Here is a 27,398-nt window from a genome sequence, read left to right on the forward strand (position 1 = left end):
GGAAACGCCAACAGATGGACACCATCTTGTTTTCACCCCGAAATTACAGATTTTTGTACTTATGTGACTGTAAATAAAGATCTGTAAAATTGATGCTATAGTAAATGTGACCCCACAACCATCCACATTCACACATGCACACACATACAGTATATACGCACTTACTTGCGGGAAGAAAATGCAAGCTTGCTAATAACTGAATATATAAGATTCCTAAATTCATAGAGATTTCAGTGTTATTTTAGATGCCTTTGATTAACATCTAGAGCAGGCATGTCCAACCTGCGGCCCTCCAGCTGTTGTGAAACTACACATCCCAGCATTCCTTACCATAATATTGCTATTAGGGAATGCTAAAACTATTGCAAGGCATGCTGGGATGTGTAGTTTTACAACAGCTGGAGGGCCACAGGTTGGACATGCCTGATCTAGAGAATGAAATGCACCAATTAGTTGTTTTGTTACATTTTGTACTTTTGAACTTAAAGTGTTACGAATTTCCCATTATGATCAAATAGCTCATATGGGATGTGTGATTCAGATGCTTTCTGAAGCAGGCGGTATAATTCGCACTGGGCTTGTGAATATATTAAGTCAAATTCTGTTCAATTAATTTTTATCACTTCCTATAACTTCCTATTTGTTTTAGTATTTGTTTGAGTTATTGTTACATACTATACTCTATAATAAAACATAATGGTGTGACATGGACAGCACTATTAATCCATACTTCCACCAGATTATATACAGGTATATTAATCAAATCTGTTGCATAAAGGAACTTTAGGAGGTGCTAAAGGTGTTCCTACTCCCGGACCTCGTTGTGATGTCACGCTGTGCCGGGTCCCGCTTCCTGAACATATTATAGCACTTTCAAAGTATTCAACATTGGTCATAGAAAATCATGGGTGTTCAATGGCCATCACACCCATTCAAGTGTTATCACTGATTAGCCTTCTCTGAAACTAAAACAAATATTATCATGTGGGGTTTTTATTTATTGGACAGAAACCTTTGACATCTGTACATGTCCTTAAGCACAATTCCACTGATGTTATCACATATCCCCCTACCTGCCCTGTTTTGATCATACAGAGCAGATACAAGACAGCACATCATTAAATCTAAAGTGGTTAAGTATAATGTTGTTCTCAGCCTTGCATAAGCTAGTTCAATTTAGGAATTAGGTAGGCATCAATCTAAAGGAGTTGCAAAGGAAAAAGGGGGTATGGATCCGCACAGACTAGTACATAGTTTTTATATATTCATATGAAAAACATCAAAGAGACCAATATACTGGACTGCTCTTATGAAATTAAGGTAGTCTTGGATTGGTGGTGCGCCCAACACATTCAGTATTTGTAACTGAGTAGAGGGGGGTGTTTGCAAGAAGCAAACCAAAAGACAAATGTGCCTTTTTGGGCGCACTCTTTATTGTATAAATTCGATATGGTTACTGCATTAAAACGTAACTTTTAATTGGCTTCTTACACTAAAATATTGAGAGCATTCGTCAATTTATGATCAGTTGTTTGATACATGTTCAATTGACTGTCAATCAAAAATCACATATAACATTGAGATAAGACATGGACAAACAAACATTTAAGAGACATGCTGTACTAATAGCTTGTCTTGATGTACACCATAGTAACCCTCTGATATTTAATTACCTCAGTACGATACCAATTTTTCTATTATATTATCAAAAGATTTAAAATATTAAATGCCTTAGCAGAATATCAACTGATGGCTCAGCCGCTTCAGCTCGGACCATCTCTCATGCTCTTCAATTGAAATACCGAGTCACTTGCTGCCCCTTATGATCAGGTGGAAAAGGGGAAAATCCCTAAATGGTGATTGGAGATATGATCGGATGGAAAAGGGAAAAATCCCTAAATAGTGATTGGAGATGGAGGAAAATGACCCCTGTGAACAGTACTCCTACAACCGGTGGCTCCTGAGTATCTGCTGTTCATTCACCCGTCTGAGTTACCAACCAGTCAGTTCACCAGGAGTCTCCTCTCTGGTTAATGAACTGGCCCCATCCAGGCACTGCTGGATTATGGCCTCTAGGGGGGTATGTAGGTAACCTATTGGACTGAGTGTTGAATGAGAGTACCAGGTTGGTTGTTGTAAAGGAGTTACGGTACAGTACACTTCTGCTTTCCAATTCAGCTTCGTGAGTCACCCTGGTGCTTTTCAGTATTGCAGGGAGACACTGCGGGTTGAATGGATGAGAGAGTGTTTTGAAAAGAGAGAATCCCAGTGATAGGTTGTCAGTTAACCAATTAATGGGACTTCTGCTTTCAGAGATCTGCAAGCATCGAATCACTGATCACTCTCATATTTAACAGAGGTCCTAAGAAATACATAGTGAATCTTTTAAATTAGAGATCAATAATGAGCAATGGAACAAGCATTTGTTTTATAGGGTGGCCTGGGAGAATGGCACTGATACTTAGGACATGAGACAAAATATTCCATTATATCTTCATTTATCTATGACCAAGAAAAACTGCTGTAAAAATGTCTCAACCATTTTCTCTTTCCCTAGATGTCCACTAGATAGATGTCTATGAGCCAAGTGTAACACAATTCTCAGATAGACTCTATTAATGAACAGTTGTTCCACAATATCTGGCCCCTTTGTACACCTTGTACAATTAATCTTGATGCTATGCGATGTGGGGGTAGGCCAGCCTACTATCTCGCTCCAGTGATTTTCCATTGATCACTTTTACAATCTCTCTAGCTCTTACCATTGTAGAGTCTTTTAACTCTGAGGCAAAGATCTTTTTACTCGCTTCAAGTAAGACATACAATCAACTGGTTCAACATTTTCTACTTCAATAGGAGGTACATTGATTTTATCCCTACTGTTCTCATTATTCTCACACTCTTCAGCCATGCTTGCAAAAGGGGACACTTCAAATTCGGGAGATACTCCCACTGTACCAGTAACATTATTAAATAACTAAGAACCTTTTGATAATGTTACTAGTACAGTGGCAGTTCCTAAAGGCTTTGCCATAGGTTTCAGAAATGGGAAATATCAGTTCCCAATATTACATCATACATTAAATAATGAACTAAGCCATCAGTGACAACCATGGGCCCACATAGGGTTTATATGTTCACTTCCATAATACAATAGTATAGAGCATGCCCTTGTTTCTAGGTTAGCCCAATAGTTTTTCATGCCATTTTGATGGGGTTAACCAAATCGGCTTTCAAGAGCCACCAGACTACAAGTATCTAACAGAGCCTCTGCTTATATGCCATCTACAGAGAATATTTATAATTGTTTCTTTAGCTGCGCAGGCTACCTGAAAAAATAATGACATTCTGCAATTTGTATAAGAATAATCACATTGTATAGATTCAGAGGTAATTAGACAAGTATTAGCAATGTGACCCAAGCCACCACAAAAAAAATCTGATCACATTATTACAAAGTCTTTTCATTGTGGGAACTTTCCTGGCCCAGAGAAAAGTTCCAAACTGGTTCCAAACTCTGAAGTTAATTCCAATGTCTATCCCCTTTTTCTCCTGGAACAGTCTTACCAGAAGTCACTGGAGATCACCATTGCATGGCTTGGGTAGAATGGGATACACTCAATAACTCCTTGGTCAACACATACCTCTTTACCATATCAACATATTGGTCTGCTGATTTAGGGTCCACATGGCTTGCCTATTTGCAGAGCTGCCAGCCGTAGCTGAAGATATTGGTCGATAACCTGTTCAGCATTCTTTGGCACTCTTAGATGCTCTGGTTCTAGCCACTTTTTGGTGAGGTAGATGAGGTCATGTATTTGAGAGCGGGGAGGTTTATCCACTTTGTACTCCAAGCAATGCATTCATCATGCTTGTACTGCCAATGAGACACACAAGTGAGCCAATATTTCTGATTTAAACTTATCTTAGTTTAGCGCATCATTAAGACTTAGGTCACTGTAGGCATTTTGAGGCTCTCCTGACAAAAAGGGTGCCCAAATTCCAGCCCATGGAGCTTCAGGTCAGCTCTCCCTTTGGCGGTTTTTGGAATGTCATCAAATAGGCTTCCACTTTATTACATCTTTTGTAGGAGGTTCTTTATAAATCTAGTAATATTGCCAGGCAAGGCCAGTGTTCTCGCTGGAGAACATTGGCCATGACAGATTGCTCAGCACACAGCGCTGACACATCGCTGTGTGCTAAGCAAACTTGCTGAGCATTCAGAATGCTCAGCAAATCGCTACGTGTGTAGGCCGCTTAAAACAGATCTTTTCCTGAGTGTTTTAAATTCATAGGACAGAAACCTTGGACATATATACGTGCCCTCAAACCATACTTGCCGATATGGTAGCTGCATTCTCATGGATTCCATGATGCTCTTCACCGCAGTGTGAGCAGCCTTCCTGGCTGTAAGAGAGGTGGTTGTGTGCGTTGGGGGGGGGGGGGTGGAGGCAAGAAGGTTGTGCTGGCCGGTATACTTGTCCTCTCTTATGGTACATGCAGAATTGATAAAGGAGGTACAGATAAAGTAATGAGAAGATAGTCATTAATCTATGGTGGGGGTCATGCCTGCCTACTTTGTCAGAACATCGGGGAGACACCTAAATTTGATACATCAAACCTGATGATGGCTAGAGACACCATGATTGCTTATGAAGAACAATCTTTCCATCCTTCATAAACATTGCTGCGGTGTGTACTGACAGGTATTCAATTTCCGATTTCTCCATTGTGTGCCAAGATTTAAGCAATGAAAGGAATGAAAAATGGTCTCAAGAACAGCAGCTCAGTTCCACACATAGTAGCAGACGTGATAACTGCTAAATATAAACAAGTAATTTGTTATTCTATAGAAGTTTCATATCAAAGGGGCACTATACGATTATTTTATCAAGAGACTGATTGGTTGGTGAGTCTTAAAGTATATATGCTTCTCACAGTTATAAATGCAGGCTCTTATATCTATATCAGCTATTACAGCGAGATATCAGCATGGTCTACACAGGAAAAAAGTTTCTGTCTTACAAATGATGTAACAGGTTGTACAAAAAAGGCATTGTTTGTTCTATGAATGAGTACTGGATTTGCTGCTTGTAAATATAGTATATACATAAAATAGCATTGTGTTGTAAGGAACTGTGATTGGCCAGATGTTTTTTTTTATTATTATCATAATTATTCTCGTTTTGTATGGTCCAGAATTATGCTGAGTAAAACAGAACATACATAAAATAGAAAAAGACTAAATAAATGAAGCATTAAAAGGTTATATAGCCCATAGACTTATGAGATATTGCATACAATCATTCGATTTTGACCACATCTGTTCGATAAATCGAATGATTGTATGTACATTTTGTGTACCATGCAACATGATTTTGAATCTCACGTCGATAGATATTATGTGCTGTACATAATATCTATTGGATTTCAGGAGGGATTGCATGTGGTTTTTTAACCACATGCAATTGCTCAAAAGCAATCGGCGTCCGGCGGGCGGAGGGATCGCTTTCATCGGGGAGCGGGGGCAGAAGCACTGCCCAAGGCCGGCGGCGTAGCGAGCTCTCCAAGCCTATCAGCATCCACCTGAGTGTGAGGCCTCTGATTGGCTGAGATCTCTCTGAGATCAGAGAACTGCCCCGTGTTTTAAAGGTTTTTTTTTTTCAAATTCTGCCACTGCCGCTAACCCCCACCGCCCCATCAGTGCTCATTCAAAGAGCTCTTGTACTCTGCTGCCCACCACCCGTCCACTTTCAGCACCATATATGGGATCCCAGATGGCATGCGACATCGGGTGATGGAAGAGGGCTTTTAGGCACCATAAGATGCAATGGGACATTACATCCAATTGCATAAGTGTATGGGCACCATAAGAGCTGGTCCTGCTTGTGGGGAAGCTTACATTCTACAGTATATAGTATTTTCTTTGCACACAAATAGATACATTAAATCCATGACATCATGAGTAGTAAGGGCAAGTAATTTATTATATTACAATGGCTGATTAAAATGTACTGACTGCCTCTGTTTTCCTGTCCCATAGATAGATGTGGCAACACTATGCTGGTTAAAATTGTAAATCTCATATATCGATGTGTCGAATCTGTGGTTGGTCTTCGTTGTTTGGTCACAGTGAGTGAAAAAGCTTTTTACATGTCGTCGTAGCTGATGAGGAAGATTTGTCTGTGAGACTATGTCAGTGAGCAGAAATGAGCATGAAATGTTATGGCAAGCATGTGGTGGAGAAACAATTAGCCATGCTGCATTATTTCAGTGGTGGATGCAATTCAAAGAGGGTAATATGAGAGTGACTACTGAAGCACTTGCTGGGAAACGTCTACCTAGTACTAATGCCAACATTGCCAGAGCTGCGTTGTTGCAAAATGACAGAATGTTTACTTTACACAAACTTTTGGCTTCACTTGGCATCTCATTCAAATTGGTTGAACATATTGTAACAAAGGAGCTGCGTGTGTAAAAGGTGGGTACCCAGAAATCTCACTAAAGAGCAGATGCGATGATGAGTTTTTTGTGCAAGAACACTGTTTGCACGTCGGAGAGGATACCTGAATTTCTGAAATCTATTGTGATGTTTGACAAATTGTGTATTCGTCCTCATGATCAGAAACAACAGTCCAGTGTATGGAAACATGCAAATTCACCTACAACCACGACATTCTGTGTGATTCCTTTGGTGTATAAAGTCATACTTCTTCTCACAGATACGTCTTCCTCACCTGCCATGACAAAGCGTACGAAGACTTACTCGATGTGACCAAACAAGAAGACTATGACAGTCCAACCATAGTTTTAGACATATGAGCTTCACAATAACCAACGTAGTATTGCCATGTCTACCTGTGGACAGAAACACAAAGGCAGTTTCATTACATTTCAATCAGCCCTTGTTATTATAGAATATTTATCTATTTATTTATCGAGTATACAAAAATACCTAAATAGACAAGATTGGTCACAGTGAAAGTAGGCTCAACCTTCTGTTCACCCCCAGCCCCCATCTGCCGGTGTTTATGCTGCGCTGATGTCATTATGCTGCATGCACGGTGCCAGCCCTTCCCTTCTGCCTTCTGTCCCTGCCTACTGTATGTGGCCACCTAGGAAAAACAGAGCTGCGTGAGGAAGCAAACTGGGAAATGAACATGACTTGAGCACAATCTGCAGCACTGCCAGCTCCCCAAAGAAGAATCGGTCATCCTCCACACCCATGCAGAGCTGGAACTACCATTGGTGCAGCAGATGCATTGCTTTGGGGTCCCTGAGGGCCAAGTTATCCCCTGGCCCTTCCACCAGGGCTTTCCTAAGCCTAACTTTTTAGGTAAGAATACATAGATTTTGGCACCCTCATTGATGATATTGTGGGTGGAGCTACAATGTGGGTGGGGTATCAATTGGCCCACCTACATAAATTAAAGTAAAGTCTTTAAATACTCAGACTTCTGAGTGCAGTCCTTCAACACACACTTATGATTGCAGCCCCTTGCAAATGGTGCTCACCCCAGAGCCCAGAATGCATCTCCCAACTACCTTTCACTTTGCTAGGTATATATAGAGGGCACCACCCAATAACCAAGAGTGCCAAACTTAGGTCACCCACCATGAACCGACACAAAAGGTACCTGGATTTCCTGCCTTTTCTCATTTCTGATCCTTCTTTTTTTTGGGCAGTGTTGGTTTCCCCCAGGTACGTCGAGTGCTTTATTTAATATTTTGGCACAACATGTTGTTCTGTGTGTTGATGATTGGTGGACTCTCAAGGAGTGTTTTCTTTTGGCTCCTTATAAGCGTTTCCAACAGCTTTGAGGGCTGCAAGTTTCAACTTTTTTATCAATTGAATCTGTTTAGTCGGAAAGGGCTGTGGATAGTTGAATCCTCGTCCGTGTACAGACAATCCATTGACGTTTTCAATGATCTGCTGACTTTCCAGCTCTCAACAGTCAGAACATTGAATTTAAAATATCGGAAGCCAGCGAAAATGGCCTGGATTTCGACTGTCTGACTGTGTGCATTGGTGGATGTTGAGTTTTGGTTTTATCTTCGACAATCACTTTGTTCAAAGCATTGACTCTTCTGAGCTCACAGAATGATTGGATCTCCTACTTTGAATAAAATAAAAGAGCCAATGCTGGGCCGAGTATAAAATCTGGCCATGAGAATGGTGTCTAATACCCCTTTCAGACAGAAAAGTCTGAAAATCCCGGCAAATACACGGCATTTCAAATGCCGTGTCAATTTGCCGGGAGCAGCCTGACCCCCCTTCACACAGAAGAACAAATTACCGGGTTGAAAATTTCTACCCGGTAATTTGCTGAATAACACGGGTATTTCTTCTGTGTGAAAGGTTCAACACGGGTCATAAATCCCGTGTCCTCGACCCTGGTCAATTCCCGGGTCGGAGACACGGGATTTACGACACGGGTGTGCCCTTTCACACAGAAAAAGGACCCGTGTATTTAATGAAATTCCCAGGTGGAACTGCTTCACCCGGGTATTTCATTTTCTGTGTGAAAGGGGTATTAGGGTGAAAAGATAATGATACAGATGTTGTTCACCACATGGTAATGAAATATAAAATCTAAATATAAGGGATTTCTCTCGAGATTTTAACCTTGCCATGACAATTACTACCATCTTTAGGGTCTAAACTCATAGTGACTTTTACATGGAACTGCATCAGAATATGCTACCCTAAGCATGAGACTCCAACATGCCACAATTTAAAAGAAGATACACCTGCACCACCTGAAAAGGCTGCAGTCTGTCAATCGGCTGCATGCAACAGCGTGGGACCCATTATGCACATGAGCAGGAGCCCCATCATAGATGTATGCAAACAGGGGCAGATTATCCTTAGGTCTCACAGGGATGATTCACTGTAGGCCAACGCACCCGTGAGGCAACTTGTCAACCAGTGACCCTTTCTTTAAGATATGGCCTTGTCCAGAGTAGTGGGCCAGTCCCCCTCCTGTCTCCCACACAAACAACCTTTGCCAGGTCACAGAGCACCCGATGTTGCAAATATTCATCTAAGCAAACACCCATCTACATCCACTGTTAAAGGGACAGGAGTGTGTGCTATCTGGGCATGTGACAATTCTTGGGTGTTTTTGTGCTCCACTGGGAGAGGAGTGAGGATATATGCGATATTCGGAGGAATATGTAACGAGTTGTTTTTCTGCTTGATGGAGGTTTAGGCTCTCAGTGGGGGAGGTGGGTTATTATTTGAAATGTGGAGGTTTTTGGTTTGTCAAAGCAGCTAAAAGGTCTGGTGGCACACTAGACCGCCAATGGCTTCCACAAAGGTTTAGAGATGTATTAATTTAGCCTATTTTGAGGTTGGTTCCTCCTATATTTAATTTGGGGCTGCCCACGTGAGGCCACTTCTAGAAATTTTTCCAGGGCCACTTTTAGTTCACAATCTGCCCCTCTATATAATCCATTGGGTTTGCAATAATAAATGGTAGAACTATGTGCTTAATAGTGAAGGCAAACTCCTAATCTGGTTCCCATGATCACATTGTTCAGTCCTACTGGGCATGACTGCTGTCTGTTATTAAATGTTTTCTGTTGTCTTTTACTGTGTCTTTCCTTAGATATCGTGTCCAGCATTCTTATACAATGCTTTTATATACTAGTGAACTTGCAAATACAGTATTAACCAAATATTGACATGATACCCGATTCTCATTGGTGCTAACATATTTGGTTCTACTAATTTATACTGTTAAAGGGTAACTATGGGAATACAGTGTATGCTAGCATGCAAGGGCAATGATCTGTACATATTACGCAATCAGATAAAGTAAAGGATAATTCCATTCAAAGCTGATAATTTGCTTTGAGTGGAACATCATACATTAAGTACAAGATTATTGGACCCGATGCATCCAGATAACACCGGATCCCAGGTGAGTAAACTTTTGATAAAGGCTTTTACCTGTTATATGCCACCTAAACGGAATTTTATGATTTACATGAAGCTATTTTTTTTTAAGTTATAAAGTTGTTTTAATATGGAATGGACATGTAGAAATATATTATACATTCCTACACGGACAATGAAGAACCATTTGGTAGACTATCAAAAGATTGTTTTTCATTTCTTTGCATTTCGTATTTTATACTGTATGTTGCCAATTTGCCGCCAACAAAGAAATCCTATCCGAAAAGCAACAACATTTAAACGGGAAGAGTACATTTTAAGAAAATAACTTTCATTGACACATCATATTGCAAATATATGACTTGCGGGTCATACAATCTACAATCATACAATCTACAGTCATACTTTATCTACTATTAAGTGAATAAATTATGTCTCCTAATTTGACATTGATAAATCAACAGATATAATGATCCTAGATGAAATGTGTAAAAAAAGCACTATCTCACACAGTTGTACATCGTTCTCCCTGATTCATACTGCTTCTGATAGAATATTTTCAATTGTATTAATTTATACATCATTTATCAATCATTTGGGGATTTTGGGAAAATGAATGAAGATTGCAGTTAATGCATTCCTATGTCCACAGTGTAGAGCCTAGATTTCTATAGGAAAATATTTCTGCATTTGTAATGTAAGGTCTCCTTTTTTATTTCTTTTTTTCTATAGAAAGGTATAATTCACCCCAGTTGTTACCTTTTAACTTGTAACAGCTGGCTAGGTGAGATGGTGTTACCATAGTAACCGCACATAATATGTATCAGCAGCAGTATAGCCATCGCAGTATAGAGGTGTTAGCAAGTTTACGAGGCTCATGATTGGCTCTTTCAGAAATTTAACGACCCCAACCCCCGCTAATCACGGATTGCTAACCTACCCTTGCTTTAAATTTCATATACTTTTGTTGGCTATAAATAGTATTTTGTCAGGCATTTTATTACATTTTTCAGTCTTTGTTACTACTTTAGCCACTGTATTATAATATGCACTCTCAGTACAAGCAAGTGAATACTAAAAGTCTACATTTCATTTAATTTTGCCTATTGCCAGGCTGTGAACACATGCCAAATTGTGCATACCATGGTATGGCATTTAGGAGTTGATTAAAGTCTCCTCGATGTGTCACCATGATATTTGGCTGTGCATATCACTGTAGAATATGGTAAGTACCATTGCTAATTTTCCTGTGCATAAACCACCAGCCAATCAGCTCCTACCTGTCATTTTCCAAAGACAGCCTGTGACATGGGAGGTAGGAGCTGATTGGCTGGTGGTGTATCACTCTCCATTTTATCACTTTTCAAGCTTAGTACATCTAGCCCTTACAATTTAAACTTTACTTAGAGTTCAAATAATTAGATTGATAAAATGGAATTCACAATTTACAATAAAAAATCTATTTCTCAAAAAATCCCTTTGTAAACACATGTGTTATAAGTTGGAGAAGCAACTCTTATAGGGCAAACTGATGTTTACAAGGATTTACCCTTTGAGTGCCAATATCTCTGTGAGAGATGTGCAAAACATCGGCTAAAAATGCCAGCGTCGCTCACATTTGTTATATAAATTCAAATAAAAAATGTTGGGTAAAAATAGATTGTTTCCTATATAAGGTAAATATTACAGGTCATTATGATGAATGAAATGTTTGCTTGCCAATTTTTACACCTAATTTGACAAATTCACTTGGCACTCAAAGGGTTAAGAACATACAGATCAGGATATAAAACTGAGCACACACTTTTCAGTGTAAGTACAGTATAGTTCACAAGATTGTTGGCACAAATATAAAACAGTAACATGGACCAGTCTGCAAAAGTAATTATCACAAGTTAATATACTAAAGTTTAAAACTACATGGACTCAGATAATGTCACAATATACTGTGTTCCTTCCGTTATAACATCACTCTCCTTTACTGCCTTGCACAAAATGACATTCACATTTTACCTTCTATTATGTCCAATGTTTATAATGCCTCATTCACTATAATGGCCTTTGGGTCTTAGCTAGCAATATAGATAGGGAGCATCTCACTTTATCAGTCACAAAAATGGAAGATATTTGATGGACACACAACTTCAGAGCTACAAGATTCTTAAAATGTATTGTGATTGTTTTTTAAAACTTTTTTAAACCCAGAGTTTAGGATGACGACCGATAGGCAATCTGTAAAAGCAATAACGGCTTTGTGAAAGGCAAACCCAGCAATGGGCGTGTCTTCTACATCATCTTGGAATGCCAACTACATGTTCCCACCCAGTCTGTCCCAAAGAAAATGATAAGGAAGAAAATTGTTGTACAGTACATAAAAAGCTTCCATATCTTTATTTTTTTTGTCTCATATCTTTTTAAGCTGGCAATGTTTACTGCTATAGTGCACTTAAATGTAAGCTACTAAGTGACGGTTTCCCTGGAGTCGAATGCCTCTGTATGTGTTTGGCTAATTAATACAGCTCTAGCAGTATTCTTCTAACAGTCTAATTCAGGCCTGGCCAACCTGTGGCTCTCCAGATGTTGTCAAACTACAAATCCCATCATGCCTTGCCACAGTTTTGCTATAAGGGAGAGTTAAAACTGTGGCAAGGCGTGCCTGTTAGCCTGTCCTGGTCTAATTGTTATTAGCTGGACTCTAGTACACGCAGCAGACAGACTCTCTAGCCATTGAACTCATATGTCTTGATAAAGGCCAGCAAAGGCTATGTAGTTATTGGTGCTGTGTATGTGATTTATTTCTTTTTATTTGTGTGTCACTATATGTTGGTTTTCATGTTAATCAAATCAACATTACTGAAATAACATATTAGGTTAGGGAGAATTGCAAAACAACTACCTTGAGACCAACATGGACCAAAAATGTTGGTCGATGTATTGATCTCCGATTCCCAGCCATGCCATTTCAATGGTTGATTTATACTCTATTCTTAACCGTGTGAGCATTCCCAGCGCTGAGACATGATCCCTTCTACAGACAGACAGGCTATTCCATGTCTATCGTCCAATGTTACATAGCTACCCGTTACTACAATAGATTGGCTGCATTGCGCTGCTCCTTTCTTCTACTTCTCTGGATAGTTTCCATCTCTTATTATTATAACGAGGACAATAAATCAGAGAACAATTGACTTTTTCTGTCCTCAAAAAGAATTTATATCTTATCCAACCAGAGTTAATTTTTTGCCATTATATGTTGGCTTGCGTTTCAGCAACTTTTATGGAGTCTATTTATTTATATCTTTTTTTTATATCTCACATTTTCAGTCATTTATTTATATCATCATGAATATTTTTACCATTCCTAGTGTAGTTTTCTGCCATATGCCAGGATAATGAAAATAAACCTCCGCCCATTTTTGTTAATAGTTGGCTGAAAGCACAGGCTAAAATTAGCTTATGATGTTAAATGTATAACATTTAACATGATCACTTCATCATTTCTGAATATAAGCTTCCATATTTTTTAATACTATTCATATTGTATTTTTATTTCACATACGGCAAGTTTATACCTTTTGACACATTTTCTGGGTGTGTATACGTTTTTATTCAAAATCACAATTTATTTCCCATTGATTCTAATGCAAAATCTTTTCATTTAAACTGGAAGAAACTTTATTTATATAACGTGTGGGAATACGTGGCACAGGATCCTGGCACAATGACACCTGAGGTTACAGGTTGTCTGTCCCATGTAACTCTCTAAGTTCCTGTGGCTGATGGGAGTATGCTAGTGTGTAAATGGATATAATTACAAACTATCCTATGGAAACATGACAATTTTGGAGGCTAGTCCTAAAGAAATATTTTAATGATACATGGTGGACAAAAGCAGATTATGCAGTGTTGCAATGCTAGCATGGAAAATACATACAATTTAGTGTGAAATGAGGTTACAGTGAAACTGTTGTGAAAATATTATTTATATAAATTATTTGGAATGGTATATAAGTGGGCTCTTAATGTATGCTTCACTTAGTAGGAACAGGCAGCAGAGGCAAAATAAAATAAACAAGTGAATATAGTAAAACCTTTACGATAAGGCAATGGTGAAAGGAGAGACGAGAAGCCCAGCCAGCGGAATATTGCGTGATCCTATGGTTTGATGTTCTTAGTAAAGTAAACACAGCCTTCGTCTGTGTCGTGTCACCAAATGACCTTGTTTGCTACTGTGTTAGGAATAAACCTATGGCAGATGTTTGCTTGTGGCACTAGTAAGGAGGACACTTTTTCTTTCTTTTCTTGGCTAGAGAATATACTAGTATTATATCCTGATCATTTGTAGTGTCGTCCCTTTTGGCATCAAAATGCATTTTTTTTCACTCTTATAGCTCAGTAGCTAATCACATTGTTTTCACACCACATTTGCTAAATACACTGCAATATCAGATATTTCTTAATAGAATATAGATTGTCATATTAACTATAAAAAATATTTTGAATATAAATATCCCAGGTTAGAAGAATTTTAAAAATACATAAATGTATACTGTACTTTCAAGAACTGACTACCTGTTTTGTCCAACATAAATTACATCTTCCCTTTGATCCTTGGTAAGTCCCATACAATTTTCTGTATTTTCTTGTGGTTTTGCTACAGTGTTCCAAGGCTATGTCTCCATAGAGGACACGCCATTTATGTCCTACCTACAGGAAGCTAATGACCTCAAAGCACAGTTATTGTGGCACAGATGCAAGGCCTTTTGTTGGCAGCTTTTATCGTTTATTTGATATTGTTTTTTATATTGTAATATTGACCTATAGCCATGGGAACCAACGGACCACTAAACCTGTATTTTGTTTGTTTTTTTGGGTAGAAAAGTTTTTTTTTTTATTTCCCGTAAATAAATATAGTATACGCCGATTTTTTGCTCTCAAAGTTTGTTCTCCTTTAATTAACCCCCCACCCCCATCGATGTACTATGAAAATGGAAAAATGTCATGTACACACAATAAATGTGAGCTATATGTAGATCTTAGATAATTAAAATAATAATATGCAAATATCATGCAGGTAGGTCAATGAAGATAGTTTGCTTATTGGTTGGAGGAAAGAGAAGTGTTTTCCAGGACAAATCAGCAACAAAGGTGCTAACCATTCCCAGTGTTCTGGGATGAACTTGAAGCTAGCCTATATGACATAGCTCTATGTTACATTACTAGCTGTTGAACATTTACCATGTTTAATTACAGTGATTTCCTTGTGTTCCAAACGAAAATCATGTTGTGCTTTTTACTGTTTTTGTGTTAGATCCACAGACAAAAAGTGCAGACAAAACATTTTCAAGTTCAGTTAATAAATCCCTAGTATGACACAGCTAAAGAAAAAGAAGAGGGCTTTTCTGTGTTGCATTCTGGATATTATAACATAAAACCCAAGCTAACATTATATTAGAGGATGATGAATTATTCAGATTAGCCACATTCTACAAACCATATTTGGATTTTGATTTAGGATGAAATTACTTTTGTATGCTTGCCAATTAAACTAGTCCTATGTGGTGTTTTTTTATGTTGTTTTATAGTATTCCAAATCCCTCTGATGTAAAAATTTTGGAGAAATGAATATTCCTCAGTATCTGTTGACAAGGCAATCATATCTTAATTACAAGCTAAAAATATTTATGAAGCAGAACTTCAGGCAGTGTAGTAATATTTTGCTGACAACATTGTTCAATTTGAATTTCAGATGTTTATAATTGTATGTGCTTTTGTTTACTGGTGAAGGTGCTCGGTTGTTCTCTATAGTGCACGAACATGTTACAGGGAAACTTCCCGCCATGAAAAAGAACACATTGTTTAACAAACAATAAAACAATACAATTAAACAATTTCCATACTTGTGAATTAGCTAAACAAATTCCCAAATACTTTCTCATGCAGTGGCTAAGGGAATACAGAAAAATCACTAATGGGAAACATTTGTTAAATAGCTTGTTTCTTACGAAGGAACATTTGAAATTTTTTGTCATTAATATTGTATATTTTATATGTTAAGTTTGCTGTTGGGATGGTTTGTTCCGTCTTGAAGCTTCTTTGTAACCTAAAAAGACGAAACACAGGAATTAAACCTTAAAACTTTTTTCTGTTGTGTATCTCTCGGAGTTTAAGTTTGCTGTTGGATTAGTTTGCTCCTTATCGTAAATGCTGTGTAACCTAAAAAAGTGGAAAAAAAGGAGTTAAACCTTAAAACTTTTTTTTTGCAGTCTAAAGTCTGCCAGGAATATCACATCCAGACATAATGATAAAACAGCACTGACAGGGGTGGGTGTGGGGGACAAAGCTCTTAGCCAGCTGAGGACGTCTGGAAGCAGTGAGGGGCCCTGAGGCATAGCCAGGGGCTCTGAATTAAGCCAAACGTTTGAACAGGAAATGCCAAACCTGGATATCATTATTTCTGCAAAAAAAATGTAAAAACTGCTTCTTTTTACCCATTAAAAATGTATATACAAACGTTTCCATGGCAATCATTGTTTATAGATGATGATTAATGGTACTTATGTTGCCAGTGGAGGAGAAGGCGTAGCTTAAAAATGCATTTAACTCTTTATAATTCCTACATTACAACCATCAGTACTGGAAGGTTCCTGTGGTAGGTACCTGCAGGAAATCTCCCATACTATTTGATATATTTAGTATGTTCTAAATGAAACAATTTTCTGTTCTTTTACAATGTTGTAGATGAGATTTTAGTTAAATACAGAAATCGTTGCTTTTTTTTGTCGTTTATCTTTTAACTAGATAAAAGTTTATTTGTACACAAAGTAATTAAAGCCATTCAGAAGCCAAAAAGTTTCCAAAAAAACAAACTGTGTCTGCTTTCAGGCATCAGAGCTGGTGATAACAAGTAAATGAACAAGCCATCAGCCAATTCTTTACAGGTATTAAGTCAAGTAGATTCGACCCTGTTCACTTTGGGGCTAAATCAGTCCTGCATGCAAGTGATTTCTGGAGATGTCTCTTGTGATATGTTTGCACCAGGCATGCTCCATAATGAGGAAATGCCACTCTGAGCAGCTCTGGGTGATTCATAGTTATACACACACCTAGACTTATTATTCTAAGGTTTGCTGTGAGCACGTAGGTGACAATGTGAGCTAATCAGGGTTGTATGCGCGCAGGGATCCAGCTGATCTCAGATTCATCTCTTGCACCAAGGATGAGGCTCTTGCCAAAGAAAAGGGTTATTACAAATAAATGGAAAAGGTCCTGATGCTGAGTTGAATTCACTAGGCTCAAGCTGGCAAACTTACCATATATTATGAAAAAGCAGTACTGTAGCTCAAGGTTTGATTTAAATAAAAAAAAAAACATTAAAACAGAGCAGGTATGTTCTTCCTTCTGGTATAAGAGTAAAAGAAAATAGTATATCTATAAAATACAGTAATATAGTTATGATGAAAAAAGATAACACTATGAGCTCCAGAGGTCAATCCTTATTCAGCAGACTATTAGTGGTAATGGGTATTTGCAGTAGCCCTCAGGTTCCTGCAAGCAGCTATAGACAGGTGTATCTGCACCCATAAGGTCCTGCATGAGTCACAATGACACTTTGTTGTACTAATCTGCAAATTCTAAGCTAAAGAAATATACATCTGCATGACTCAGCACAGCCACAAAGTTGGCTCTTCTTATGGTGTGCAAGGTGCTTACTTTTGCAGTGTAACATCTCATTGGTAAAAACATACAGTAATTAATATTATAACTCATCAGGAGCATCCCAACTCATTTCCTTCCCTTTCTGTGCCAATTAGCAGCTGTTCTTACAGCTGGCTTTGCAGTTCCAATCAGAAATCTCATCAGAGCTCATCATATCGGGATTTTCCTAACAGTTAAGAGGTATGCCTATTGTGGTCTGTGGCACTGGGGATGATGCAGGCTTGCATGCAAATCCATATTGTGGAATTATATTGCAATTTTTAGCATTGAGCAATGCTCCATAGTTGGATGTGTCAAAGTCGTATGTATCTAGATCATGGGTCTTCAAACTGCGGCCCTCCAGATGTTGTGAAACTACAAATCCCAGCATGCCTTGCCACAGTTTTAACACTCACTTATAGCAAAACTGTGGCAAGGCATGCTGGGATTTGTAGTTTCAGAACATCTGGAGGGCCGCAGTTTGAAGACCCATGATCTAGATCTTCACTTCTAATTGAAAGGACATAGCTAGGTAGCAATGTGGTGTTGATCTCCATTAAGGGGGGTGTAGGTGGAACTGCAGAATATGCAGGAGGGTTTTTGTATGTAGAGATCCATTTGATTTCTGTAATAGGGTGAGAGTTTCAGAAACTGAGAGATTTTGGGAGAGTTTTCCCATGTTTTAAAGCAGCAATCAATTACATGGCAAAATCAACCTGATTTTGCCATGTAATTGATTACTGCTTTAAAAAAAAGGGGAAAACTCTCCCAAAATCTCTCACTTTCTGAAACTCTCACCCTATTACATTTGGCCCCTGGTCACTTTAATGTCATGATTAATTGTAGGCTTACATTAGGTAAAGCATTTAGCAAAACTGGAAGAGTAGCATATGCACAAATATTTTTTACTTCACATGACTCAGTGGTATATTTACTAAAGGTCAATATTGGGTTGATGTTGATCAATTCAAAATTGATGTTGGACTTCCAGGGCTAACATTTAAAAATGAACATAAAATTTCAGCTGTTAGCATGGTCGTATTAACATTGGGTCAGATAGAGCCACACATTGAAAATAGGCCCACAGGACCCGGAACAGACCGTCCAAGGTCCAACCACCCCACTATTCGGTTAGCCAAATAAATGGAACTAATTTTCCCAATTTAATTTATTTTGCAGGAGTTTTCACCCATTTTTTAGTACTTTATTACCACAGCCTTTTCACTTTGGGGGGTGAAAAAAAACCCATAAACAGTTGAAAACATCCTCAAATTCAACCTAAAGTGGGCAAAAACATGTGGATCAGCGGCAAATTCACCGATCCAAGTTGATGCCGATTCTGTGGGTGCTTGAGGGCCCAAGCACCCATGGAAATTGATGAGCACCCACCCGCTCAGCACTTGCCCAACCGCCCGTGTTCCACTGCACTCCCCCTCCCTCGTCGCTGGAACAGGTACTGTGTGGGCATTTATGTACAGTAGGAGCAAATTTCTTCTTTGCTCCTTTGGCCATGGCTAGCCATGGCTAGCCATGGCTATTCTATTGTTCTCAGCTGCAATACGTATTGTATTGCAGCTGAGAACAATAGAATAGCCATGGCTAGCCATGGACAAAGGAGAAAAGATGAAACTTGCTCCTACTGTATTTGGCACTGTGGGGGCATTTATGTATTTGGCACTGTGGGGGCATTTATGTATTTGGCACTGTTGCCATAATTAGAAATTTAGAGATAACTGTGCTGCGTAATATAAATCAGGATTATTTTGTGGCCACGCCCCTTTCCCATGAAGCCACTCCCCTATATTTTTGGCTTGAGCACCCACCAGCAAAAACATAAATTGGCACCTATGGTCACCTGTGTCCCTTCATCCTAAGACCTGCTCACAGCCATAGTAGCACCCAGTTTAGTAATCTCCTATTCTATGCCTCAGACCTACCTTACTTTACTCACACAACTCTCTCCTCTCTTATCACAGACTGCCCTGTATTGTATGGTGGCCATTGGAGTTCTTTATATAATATGTAATTAATTGCACAGTTCTTTGTATTGTTAGGAGGTCACTTGGATGCTTGGGGATTTATATGGCAGTAACAGCAATGCTCTCTGTATTTGGTCTCTGTAATTCTGTCTTTTTTATGTAGCAGTAGCATGTCCTCCAACATGGCCCATTCCATCAGGTACAAAATGCTCTGTTCCTGGACTTGCAGCTGCAGAGCTGGGGTCTCAGCAACAACCAAAATTCAAATAGGGGAACCACACCATGTCACCACAAACATCGCTCACGGGACTCACTGGCAGTTGCTGTTGCTTTTCTATTTGAATTTTGGAATGTGCTGCAGCTGCCCCTGGCAAGGAAGTCCAAGTAGTGTGCATTTTGTATCTGGTTGAATGGGCGGGAGAGTATGCAATAGCTGTGATGATCTCTGTATTGCATATCATTCATTGTTATGCTCTCTGTATTATTTGGGGATCACTGTAATGTTATCTGTATCATATGCTGGTCACTGGTAGTTACTAAAGATGTGCAGGCTCTGATTTACTCTAATTTCAAAGCAGGATCTTATTGGCTATCCCTAATCACAGGACATTTGCTGACAGTTGATAGCCAATAAGTTCATACCTCCTAACTATCCCGCTTATCGCGGGAATGTCCCGGTATTTTGGGACATTCCCGCGTCCCTCCCGCCGCCAGCAGTGTCCCGCGGCAGGGGGGCAGTTGTGAGTCCCCCCCTGTCGTCCGTGAATAGCCGTTGTGCGCATGCGCACAGCATTCTATTCTTGCAGGCAAAGGGGCTGGGGGCTGGCCATAGAGCTGCTGGGCATGCCCCCACAGTGGCGAAAAAAAGGGAGTGTGGCCTCGCAGGAGAGCGGCGATTGTAGGCCACGCCCACTTTCTGATAGACCACGCCCCGAAAAAAATCGCCACCCGCCGGAGGCGCGTACCCTGTCCCTCCCCAACATCTGCAAAAGTTGGGAGCTATGTAAGATCCTGGTTTGAAATCAGAGTAAATCAGAGCCTGCACATCGCTAGTAATTAGGCATTTTTTCGGTACTTGTTTCCTAGCACGGCGCCCACGATTTTCAATCATATGGCATCTTATGCATTGTATCGCATCGCATGCCATATAGCCACATGCGATGCGATTTTGGCCCCCCTATACGATTTTTAATTGTATAAGCACCCTAATGGGTGCTTACACTGTTAAATGCACCCCCACGCCACCCCCACTATGAACGCCAACCCAAAGCGTGGCGAGCGCAGCTGTATGCGTCCTCCGATGTTTTCATACCCCCATTATCCACATCGGCGTGGAGTCGATTTTAGATACTGTGGCAAGCGCAGCGAGCCACCGAGCCTGAAGCGTGGCGAGCGCAGCGAGGCCCGCGAGGGGACGAGTATTACTTCACATGTATTCCGCGTCCCACGCTTCGGGCTCGGGGGCTAGCTGCGCTCGCCACACTATCTAAAATCAACTCCACACCGACGTGGATAGTGGGGGTATGAGAAGGTCGGACACGTACCGAGCCCGAAGCATGGTGAGCGCAGCAAGGCCCGTGAGGGGACGCGTATTACTTCACATGTATTCCGCGTCCCACGCTTCGGGCTCGGTGGCTCACTGCGCTCGTCACACTATATAAATTCAGCTCCACACCGAAGTGTGGATAAATAGTGGGGGTATGAAACGGTCGGAGGACGCGTACCGCTGCCCCTCGCGGGCTCACTGTGCTCGCCACGCTTCGGGTTGGCGTTGATACTGGGGGTGGCGTGGGGGTGCATTTAATATTATAAGCACCCATTACAGGGCTTATACAATTTATAATCTTATAGGGGGGCCATTTAACATTGAAAACACCCATTAGGGTGCTTATACAATTTCAAATCGTATACCATTGTATATGGCATACAATGGCATACAATACGATGGTATATGATTTTAAATTGTATAACATTGGGTGCCATCGTGCAACATCGCTTCGCATACCATTGTAAGGCTTATGGTATGTGATGCGTTGGGCGCCGTGCTAGGAAACAAGTACCATTTTTTCTTGTTCTGGCTCCACTATTATGTGTTTGAAGGTAGGCACTAGCTATGACCTCCCTGGAGACAGCCATACCCATGGCACAGGCCACCCCCACCCCCCACATCAATTTTCACACCTCCTGGCAAAGCAAACAATAGGCCAGGCCCATATGGACATTAATCTGGCACTGGCTGTCAGTAAATGTTTTGCCTTGGAAGCCCAACATCAATAGGTCAGTGATTTAAAATCAATCAATATCAACCAAAAAATAAATAATATTGACCTTTAGTAAAACCTCTGAGTGCCTTGCATGTAGTTAATATGACTGTATGTAGGATTACACTCTCCATACATGGGTCTTGCTCAGCAGTTAGGCCTCACTTGCATCATTCACTCATTTAACTTGGATCACTGTCACACTAGTAGTAGTACTATTAGGTAATCAGTGGTAGTGTAGCTCACTATAACTGTCAGTACAATAAAAACAGGAAAAACAAATAGTATATACATGTGCCTAACAAAAATACTGACAATCTAGAACTTCCTCTGCAATATGTTATCCACAAAGTATATGCTATAGAGCTATTTCCCTTGTGACAACTGTGTCATATTTCATGCTATATTTAAACATGGACATGACTCATATACAGTTTGGAATAATCGGTCAATGTGTCATTTATAGATAACAAACAACTTAATAAAATGAAAGCTATACAGTATAGAAATTGATATTGTTGGTGTCAGCCTTTCTAAGATTGCAAGAGATTTTATTATACAGTAAAAAAAAAGTATAGCAGATAGCAGTTAAAAAGTAAATGATGGGTGACACTAACTGGTTTGTGGTATTTGTGTAAGTTAATGGCATTCCGCTAATAGAGAGAGAGAGTGCCAATCGCACAGGACCCTACTAAATATAGAGGAAAATGGATCCCCTTGAGAGTTATACAGTGTTTTTGTCTCATTTGAAATAACATATTGGAGATGTTCTACCACTAGACAGATGACAGCTTTTTCTCTCATGTTTAGTTTCTTATATAGTGCAGTCTATTCCATTGTGCTTTACAGTTGGAAACAACAGTGATTAAACAAACTGGGTAGAAACAAACCGACATAGAGGTAGGAGGGCCCTGCTTCAATGTTGACACATGAGCATGTGCACTTGCAATTAGTGTACTGCATCCCCTTGCATGGCTCGCTCCATTACAGCTGTACTCGGGATTCTTTACCATTACCAGTCGGACTCCACGTGGATGGCAAACTATGAAAAAGTAAAAAAAATATCCAAAAAAAGACATGTTGATCTTTTCATGTGTTGACCAAAGGCATGTCGGCTATTTGACCACGTTGACCTTATGATGTCGTTCTATTGACTGTTGACCTAGACATTGTCTGTCAGCCATCCAGATACCCCTGGACAATGAGTATATAACCCCCATGCAACGAGTATGTAACCCCTGGGCAACGAGTATAAAACCACCAGCAACAAGCATGTAACCCCCAGGCAATATGCATGTAACCCCTGGCATGGAGCATGAAGCTGTTGGCAATGAGCATGAACCCTTGGCAATGCACATGAAACACTTGTCAATGAGCATGAAACACCTGGCAATGCGCATGTAACCCCTGGCAACAAGAATGTAGGGTGATAAGTCCTACTAGGGACATTATGTTTAAGCATCCCTAGTTGATATATTATGTGTGGAAACAGCACTACAGGGGTCATTATGCAAGTTAGCAGCACTACAGGGAGAATTATGTGTGTAAGCAGAACTGCAATGGGCATTATGCAAGTAGGCTGCACTACAGGGGGCATTATGTGTGTAAGCGGCACTACAGTAGGTACTTATGTGGGTAAGTGGCAGTACAGCAGGCATTATGTGTGTAGCGGCACTAGAGTAGGCACTAAAATGCCATAGGGTATGCAAAATTTATAATTAGGCCACTTCATGTATAGGATTACCCAGAAGTGTCAGGAAAGCTGGCACCGCTAGGAGTAGATAAAGAAAGCTGCATATTTACAATGAAACCCCTAGCAGTGAGTAAATTAGTAGCCTTACTCTGCGGCATAATTTGTAAGGAGCATTTTTGTGTGTAAGCCATAAAGTAGGGTTAGCAGCATAACTGTATGTGTGTCATAATATGCAAAAGGCATTATGGTGTGTGGTATAATATGTAGAAGGCATTACGGTGTGTAGCATAATGTGTAATGGGCATTACGGTGTTTGGCATAAAGTGAAGTAAGCATTATGGTGTGTGGCATAATGTGTAATGGGCATTATGGTGTTTGACATAAAGTGAAATAAGCATTACAGTGTGTAGAATAATGTGTAATGGGGATTACGGTGTGTGGCACAATGTATAATAGGCATTACAGTATGTGGCATAATGTGTAATGCAGGCGTTGCCAAACTATGGCCCTCCAGCTGTTGTGAAACTACAAGTCCCATCATGCCTTGCCACAGTTTTGCTATTAGGGAATGCTAAAACTATGGCAAGGCATGCTGGGATGTGTAGTTTCACAACATCTGGAGGGCCACAGTTTGGCCATGCCTGGTGTAATGGGTATTACGGTGTGTGGAACAATGTGTAATGGGCATTACGTTGTGTGGCACAAAGTATAGTAGACATTACGGTGTGTGGCATAATGTGTAATCAGCATTACGCAGTGTCGCATAGTGTGTAATGGGCATTACATTGTGTGGCACAATGTATAATAGGCATTATGGTGTGTAGCATAATATGTAACAGGCATTACGGTGTGTGTTATAACGTGACCATGCCCCTATTGTCATGCAGCCATGCCCCTAGTTTTGTGTGATGTTACCATGCCCATTTTTGGCATGCACTATAAGTACCTGTAAGGAAAAATTTCTACTTGCGCCACTGGTGGGGGGTGTTCCCTCATGGCGGGAAGGGGGTACCTGGCACTGGTAGTGGCGATGCTTGTGGTAGCGCATGCGCAGCCATTGTGGAAAGGATTTGGAGGGACAGAGCTTCTCTCAAGCTGCATATAATAATTGATGCATCCATGAAATGTACTCAATTATCGGATTGCGGACTAGGCTGATATAACATCCGCATCCTCAGATGCGGATGGTGATAAATCTGCCCAATAATGTCATTGTCACAATGAAAACAGTGAACCAATCTGCTTCATCACATAGAGTTCCATTACAATGAAGGATAATATGACACAAAATAATCATAAAAGAAGCTGAAAATAAATGTCTTGCCATCTAACCCATCCCCACCCATAGCTCTCAAAAAATACTGTATATAAAAAATGGTTACGGGTCTCAACAATGAAAAAAAGACAAAAGGCAAAAGAAAACAAATCACAGATTTACAATTGTATCAGACGGTCATTAACTACAAGTTATGAAAGGTACCAGAATTAGTTCTTTAAACTATGTTGGATTTGTGTCCTTATAGGGCTAGAGAGTAGCAATGTACTGTAACTCTCCCACATGGGAAAATTTAGCTTTAAGTTCTCCATCTAAGGTGACCTCGATCCAATTCATTCTGAGGGGGGTATTCAATGTAGGCTGGCCTGACAGCCATGACCCTGTCCCGTTCTCGGCCGGCTCAACAGTGATTTTGCAGGCGGGATTCAATGTCCTGCCTGCCAAGAACTGAGAAGGGGGCGTGGCCGCGTGAAGTGTCCAGAAATCGTCGAACTGCGGCTCAGCAGAATGTGCCCGATTGCTTGTGAAGTCAGGCACGTTCTGCTGAGATCCCTGTTCAAAGCTGTCGGGGAAGACAGCACTGAATAGGGCCCCACGCCATTTTGTTGGGAATGGCGGCAGAAGATTGAATATGCCCCTAAACATATAATGTAATTTAGCTTTGAAAACTGATACTAAAGAGGCAGGAGAGTGTATTCAGGCCTTCACTTATTGCCAGCAGGAGCTCCCCGCCACCATCCGTCACCTCCCCAGGCCCCACTGCCACCCCAAACTCCCCCCTTACCCTGCCCGTCTCCCTGAAACAGAGATGGGCAGGGTCACGCCGCCAAGTGACTGGGACGCCTGTGCATGTGAGATGCACACGTGTCCCAGTCTGATGGAGTGCCTCTCCGCCAGCACTCGCCAGCGGGGACTTCTGGCGAGCACCGGCAATGAAAGAAAGGAGCTCCATCTGTAAGTTAGCCAGTCCATAAATCCAGGGGTTGTTTATAAGGGAGGTATGGAAATGACTCTTGTTGTTAGGGATAAGCTTCATAGAAGATTGTGTAATGCATTGTTTCCCAACCTCGGTCCTTAAGGCACATAGTCCTGGCTTTAAGGATAGCCATACTGGAGCACAGCTGGCAAAATTAGTCCCTCAGTTATTTTGATTTAATCATCCGATAAGTCATGGACATCATCAAAACCTGGACTGTAAGTGAACAGTACTGTGAGGATTGGAAATCCCTGGTCTAGTGGATTTCCCAATCAGAATTTTACAGTGAGCATCTTTTAACCCAATAAACCTCCTGTGTCTTTTGCATATTTTAGTACAAAGACACAGTGGTGGTGCTACCTGCGTGTGGTGGTGGTGCTACCTGCGTGTGGTGGTGGTGCTACCTGCGTGCTTCTCTGCATCAGTCAACAATGTACACTGAATACTGCGGAAATCATGTACATTAGTTACTTGTTATATATGTCGGGAACTTTGTCACAGATTATTCCTCATTTTCCTGTGGTTTACATAAAAATCTCCAGAAATAGTTAATGGCTGGAAAGAAATAAAGGAATATTTCCAGTTGGCAGTTCTCTATGCTAATGAGAAAAAGTGACATTCTGCAAGAAAAAGAGAAGTTTATATTTACATTTTGGACACCTGATCGGTAATGCATTGGTGAGGCCGTCCAACTGGCCCTTTAATGAGTTCCTTGGTTTGGGAATAATAATTTAGAACTGCTGCAGGTTTTCCGCAGTCCAATGTGAGTTCATGTTTGCAGTCATGAGAGTTGCACACAATAGATTTATTGATTCATAAAGGGCAGAGTTCTCTGAAGCCAGTGGCACTGTGCTTTCTCAGATATACTTGACTAGCTAACATTTCTATACAGCTGCCAAGCTCATTTAGGTTTAATTGAGGTGAAGGAAGTAATGCTATGCAATGCTGGCACTGTGTGAGACTTCTACTGTATCCAGGCTTATTGGTTTGTTTTTGCTTCTTCTTTCCGAGTAGGAAAAAGAGAAGAAGTACATGCTACCTTTGGACAATCTGAAAGTACGTGATGTGGAAAAAAGCTTCATGTCCAGCAAACACATCTTTGCGCTGTTTAACACCGAGCAAAGGTACGATGACCATTACAACAAAAAGTAACATATAACATGCATGAAGTGTCATACAGAGGAAATGCCACAATTTATTGGCAGGTACTTTTTTTTAAATAGTTCTTTTAGTGCTTAATGTACTAACAAGAGTCTTCATATAAGGCGCGATGCACTAAACTCAAATTGCATCTAAAAATCGGAAAACCTTATTTCCCACATGTACCAAGTTCCGGAATGCGATGTATCCCGGGGCTTGGGTGTGGTGGGTAATGCCAGCATTTGCCCGTATACCTTGACTAACCAGGTTGGGATGATAGGGATTTTTTGATGCATGCAGGCAAAGTAGTGTCTGGTACTGCACATCAGTAGGACAAATAATGGGCAGCTTTAGTTCTACGCTATGAATCAAGGCCGCCATACACTATGCGATTTGGGCCCGATTTGACCCGATTCGGAGGAATCGGGCCGTGAAATCGGGCCAAATCACATGTGCAGTCATCCCATCCGACCC

The 27,398-nt window shown here is 40.4% G+C and overlaps 1 protein-coding gene across 6 annotated transcripts in view; it reads left to right on the forward strand.

Moving 5' to 3' along the window:
* Positions 1–27,398, forward strand: part of DNM3 (dynamin 3) — a 359,404-nt gene that overhangs the window by 172,901 nt on the left and 159,105 nt on the right. For all 6 annotated transcript variants that reach the window (XM_083157019.1, XM_083157020.1, XM_083157022.1 and 3 more), the window contains one exon: positions 26,799–26,908. In XM_083157019.1, coding sequence (XP_083013145.1) covers positions 26,799–26,908 — 110 coding nt within the window. The remainder of the gene's footprint in view (positions 1–26,798; positions 26,909–27,398) is intronic.

Source organism: Crinia signifera, chromosome 8 (genome assembly GCF_055691185.1).
Source record: "Crinia signifera chromosome 8, ASM5569118v1, whole genome shotgun sequence".
Lineage (NCBI taxonomy): Eukaryota > Metazoa > Chordata > Amphibia > Anura > Myobatrachidae > Crinia > Crinia signifera.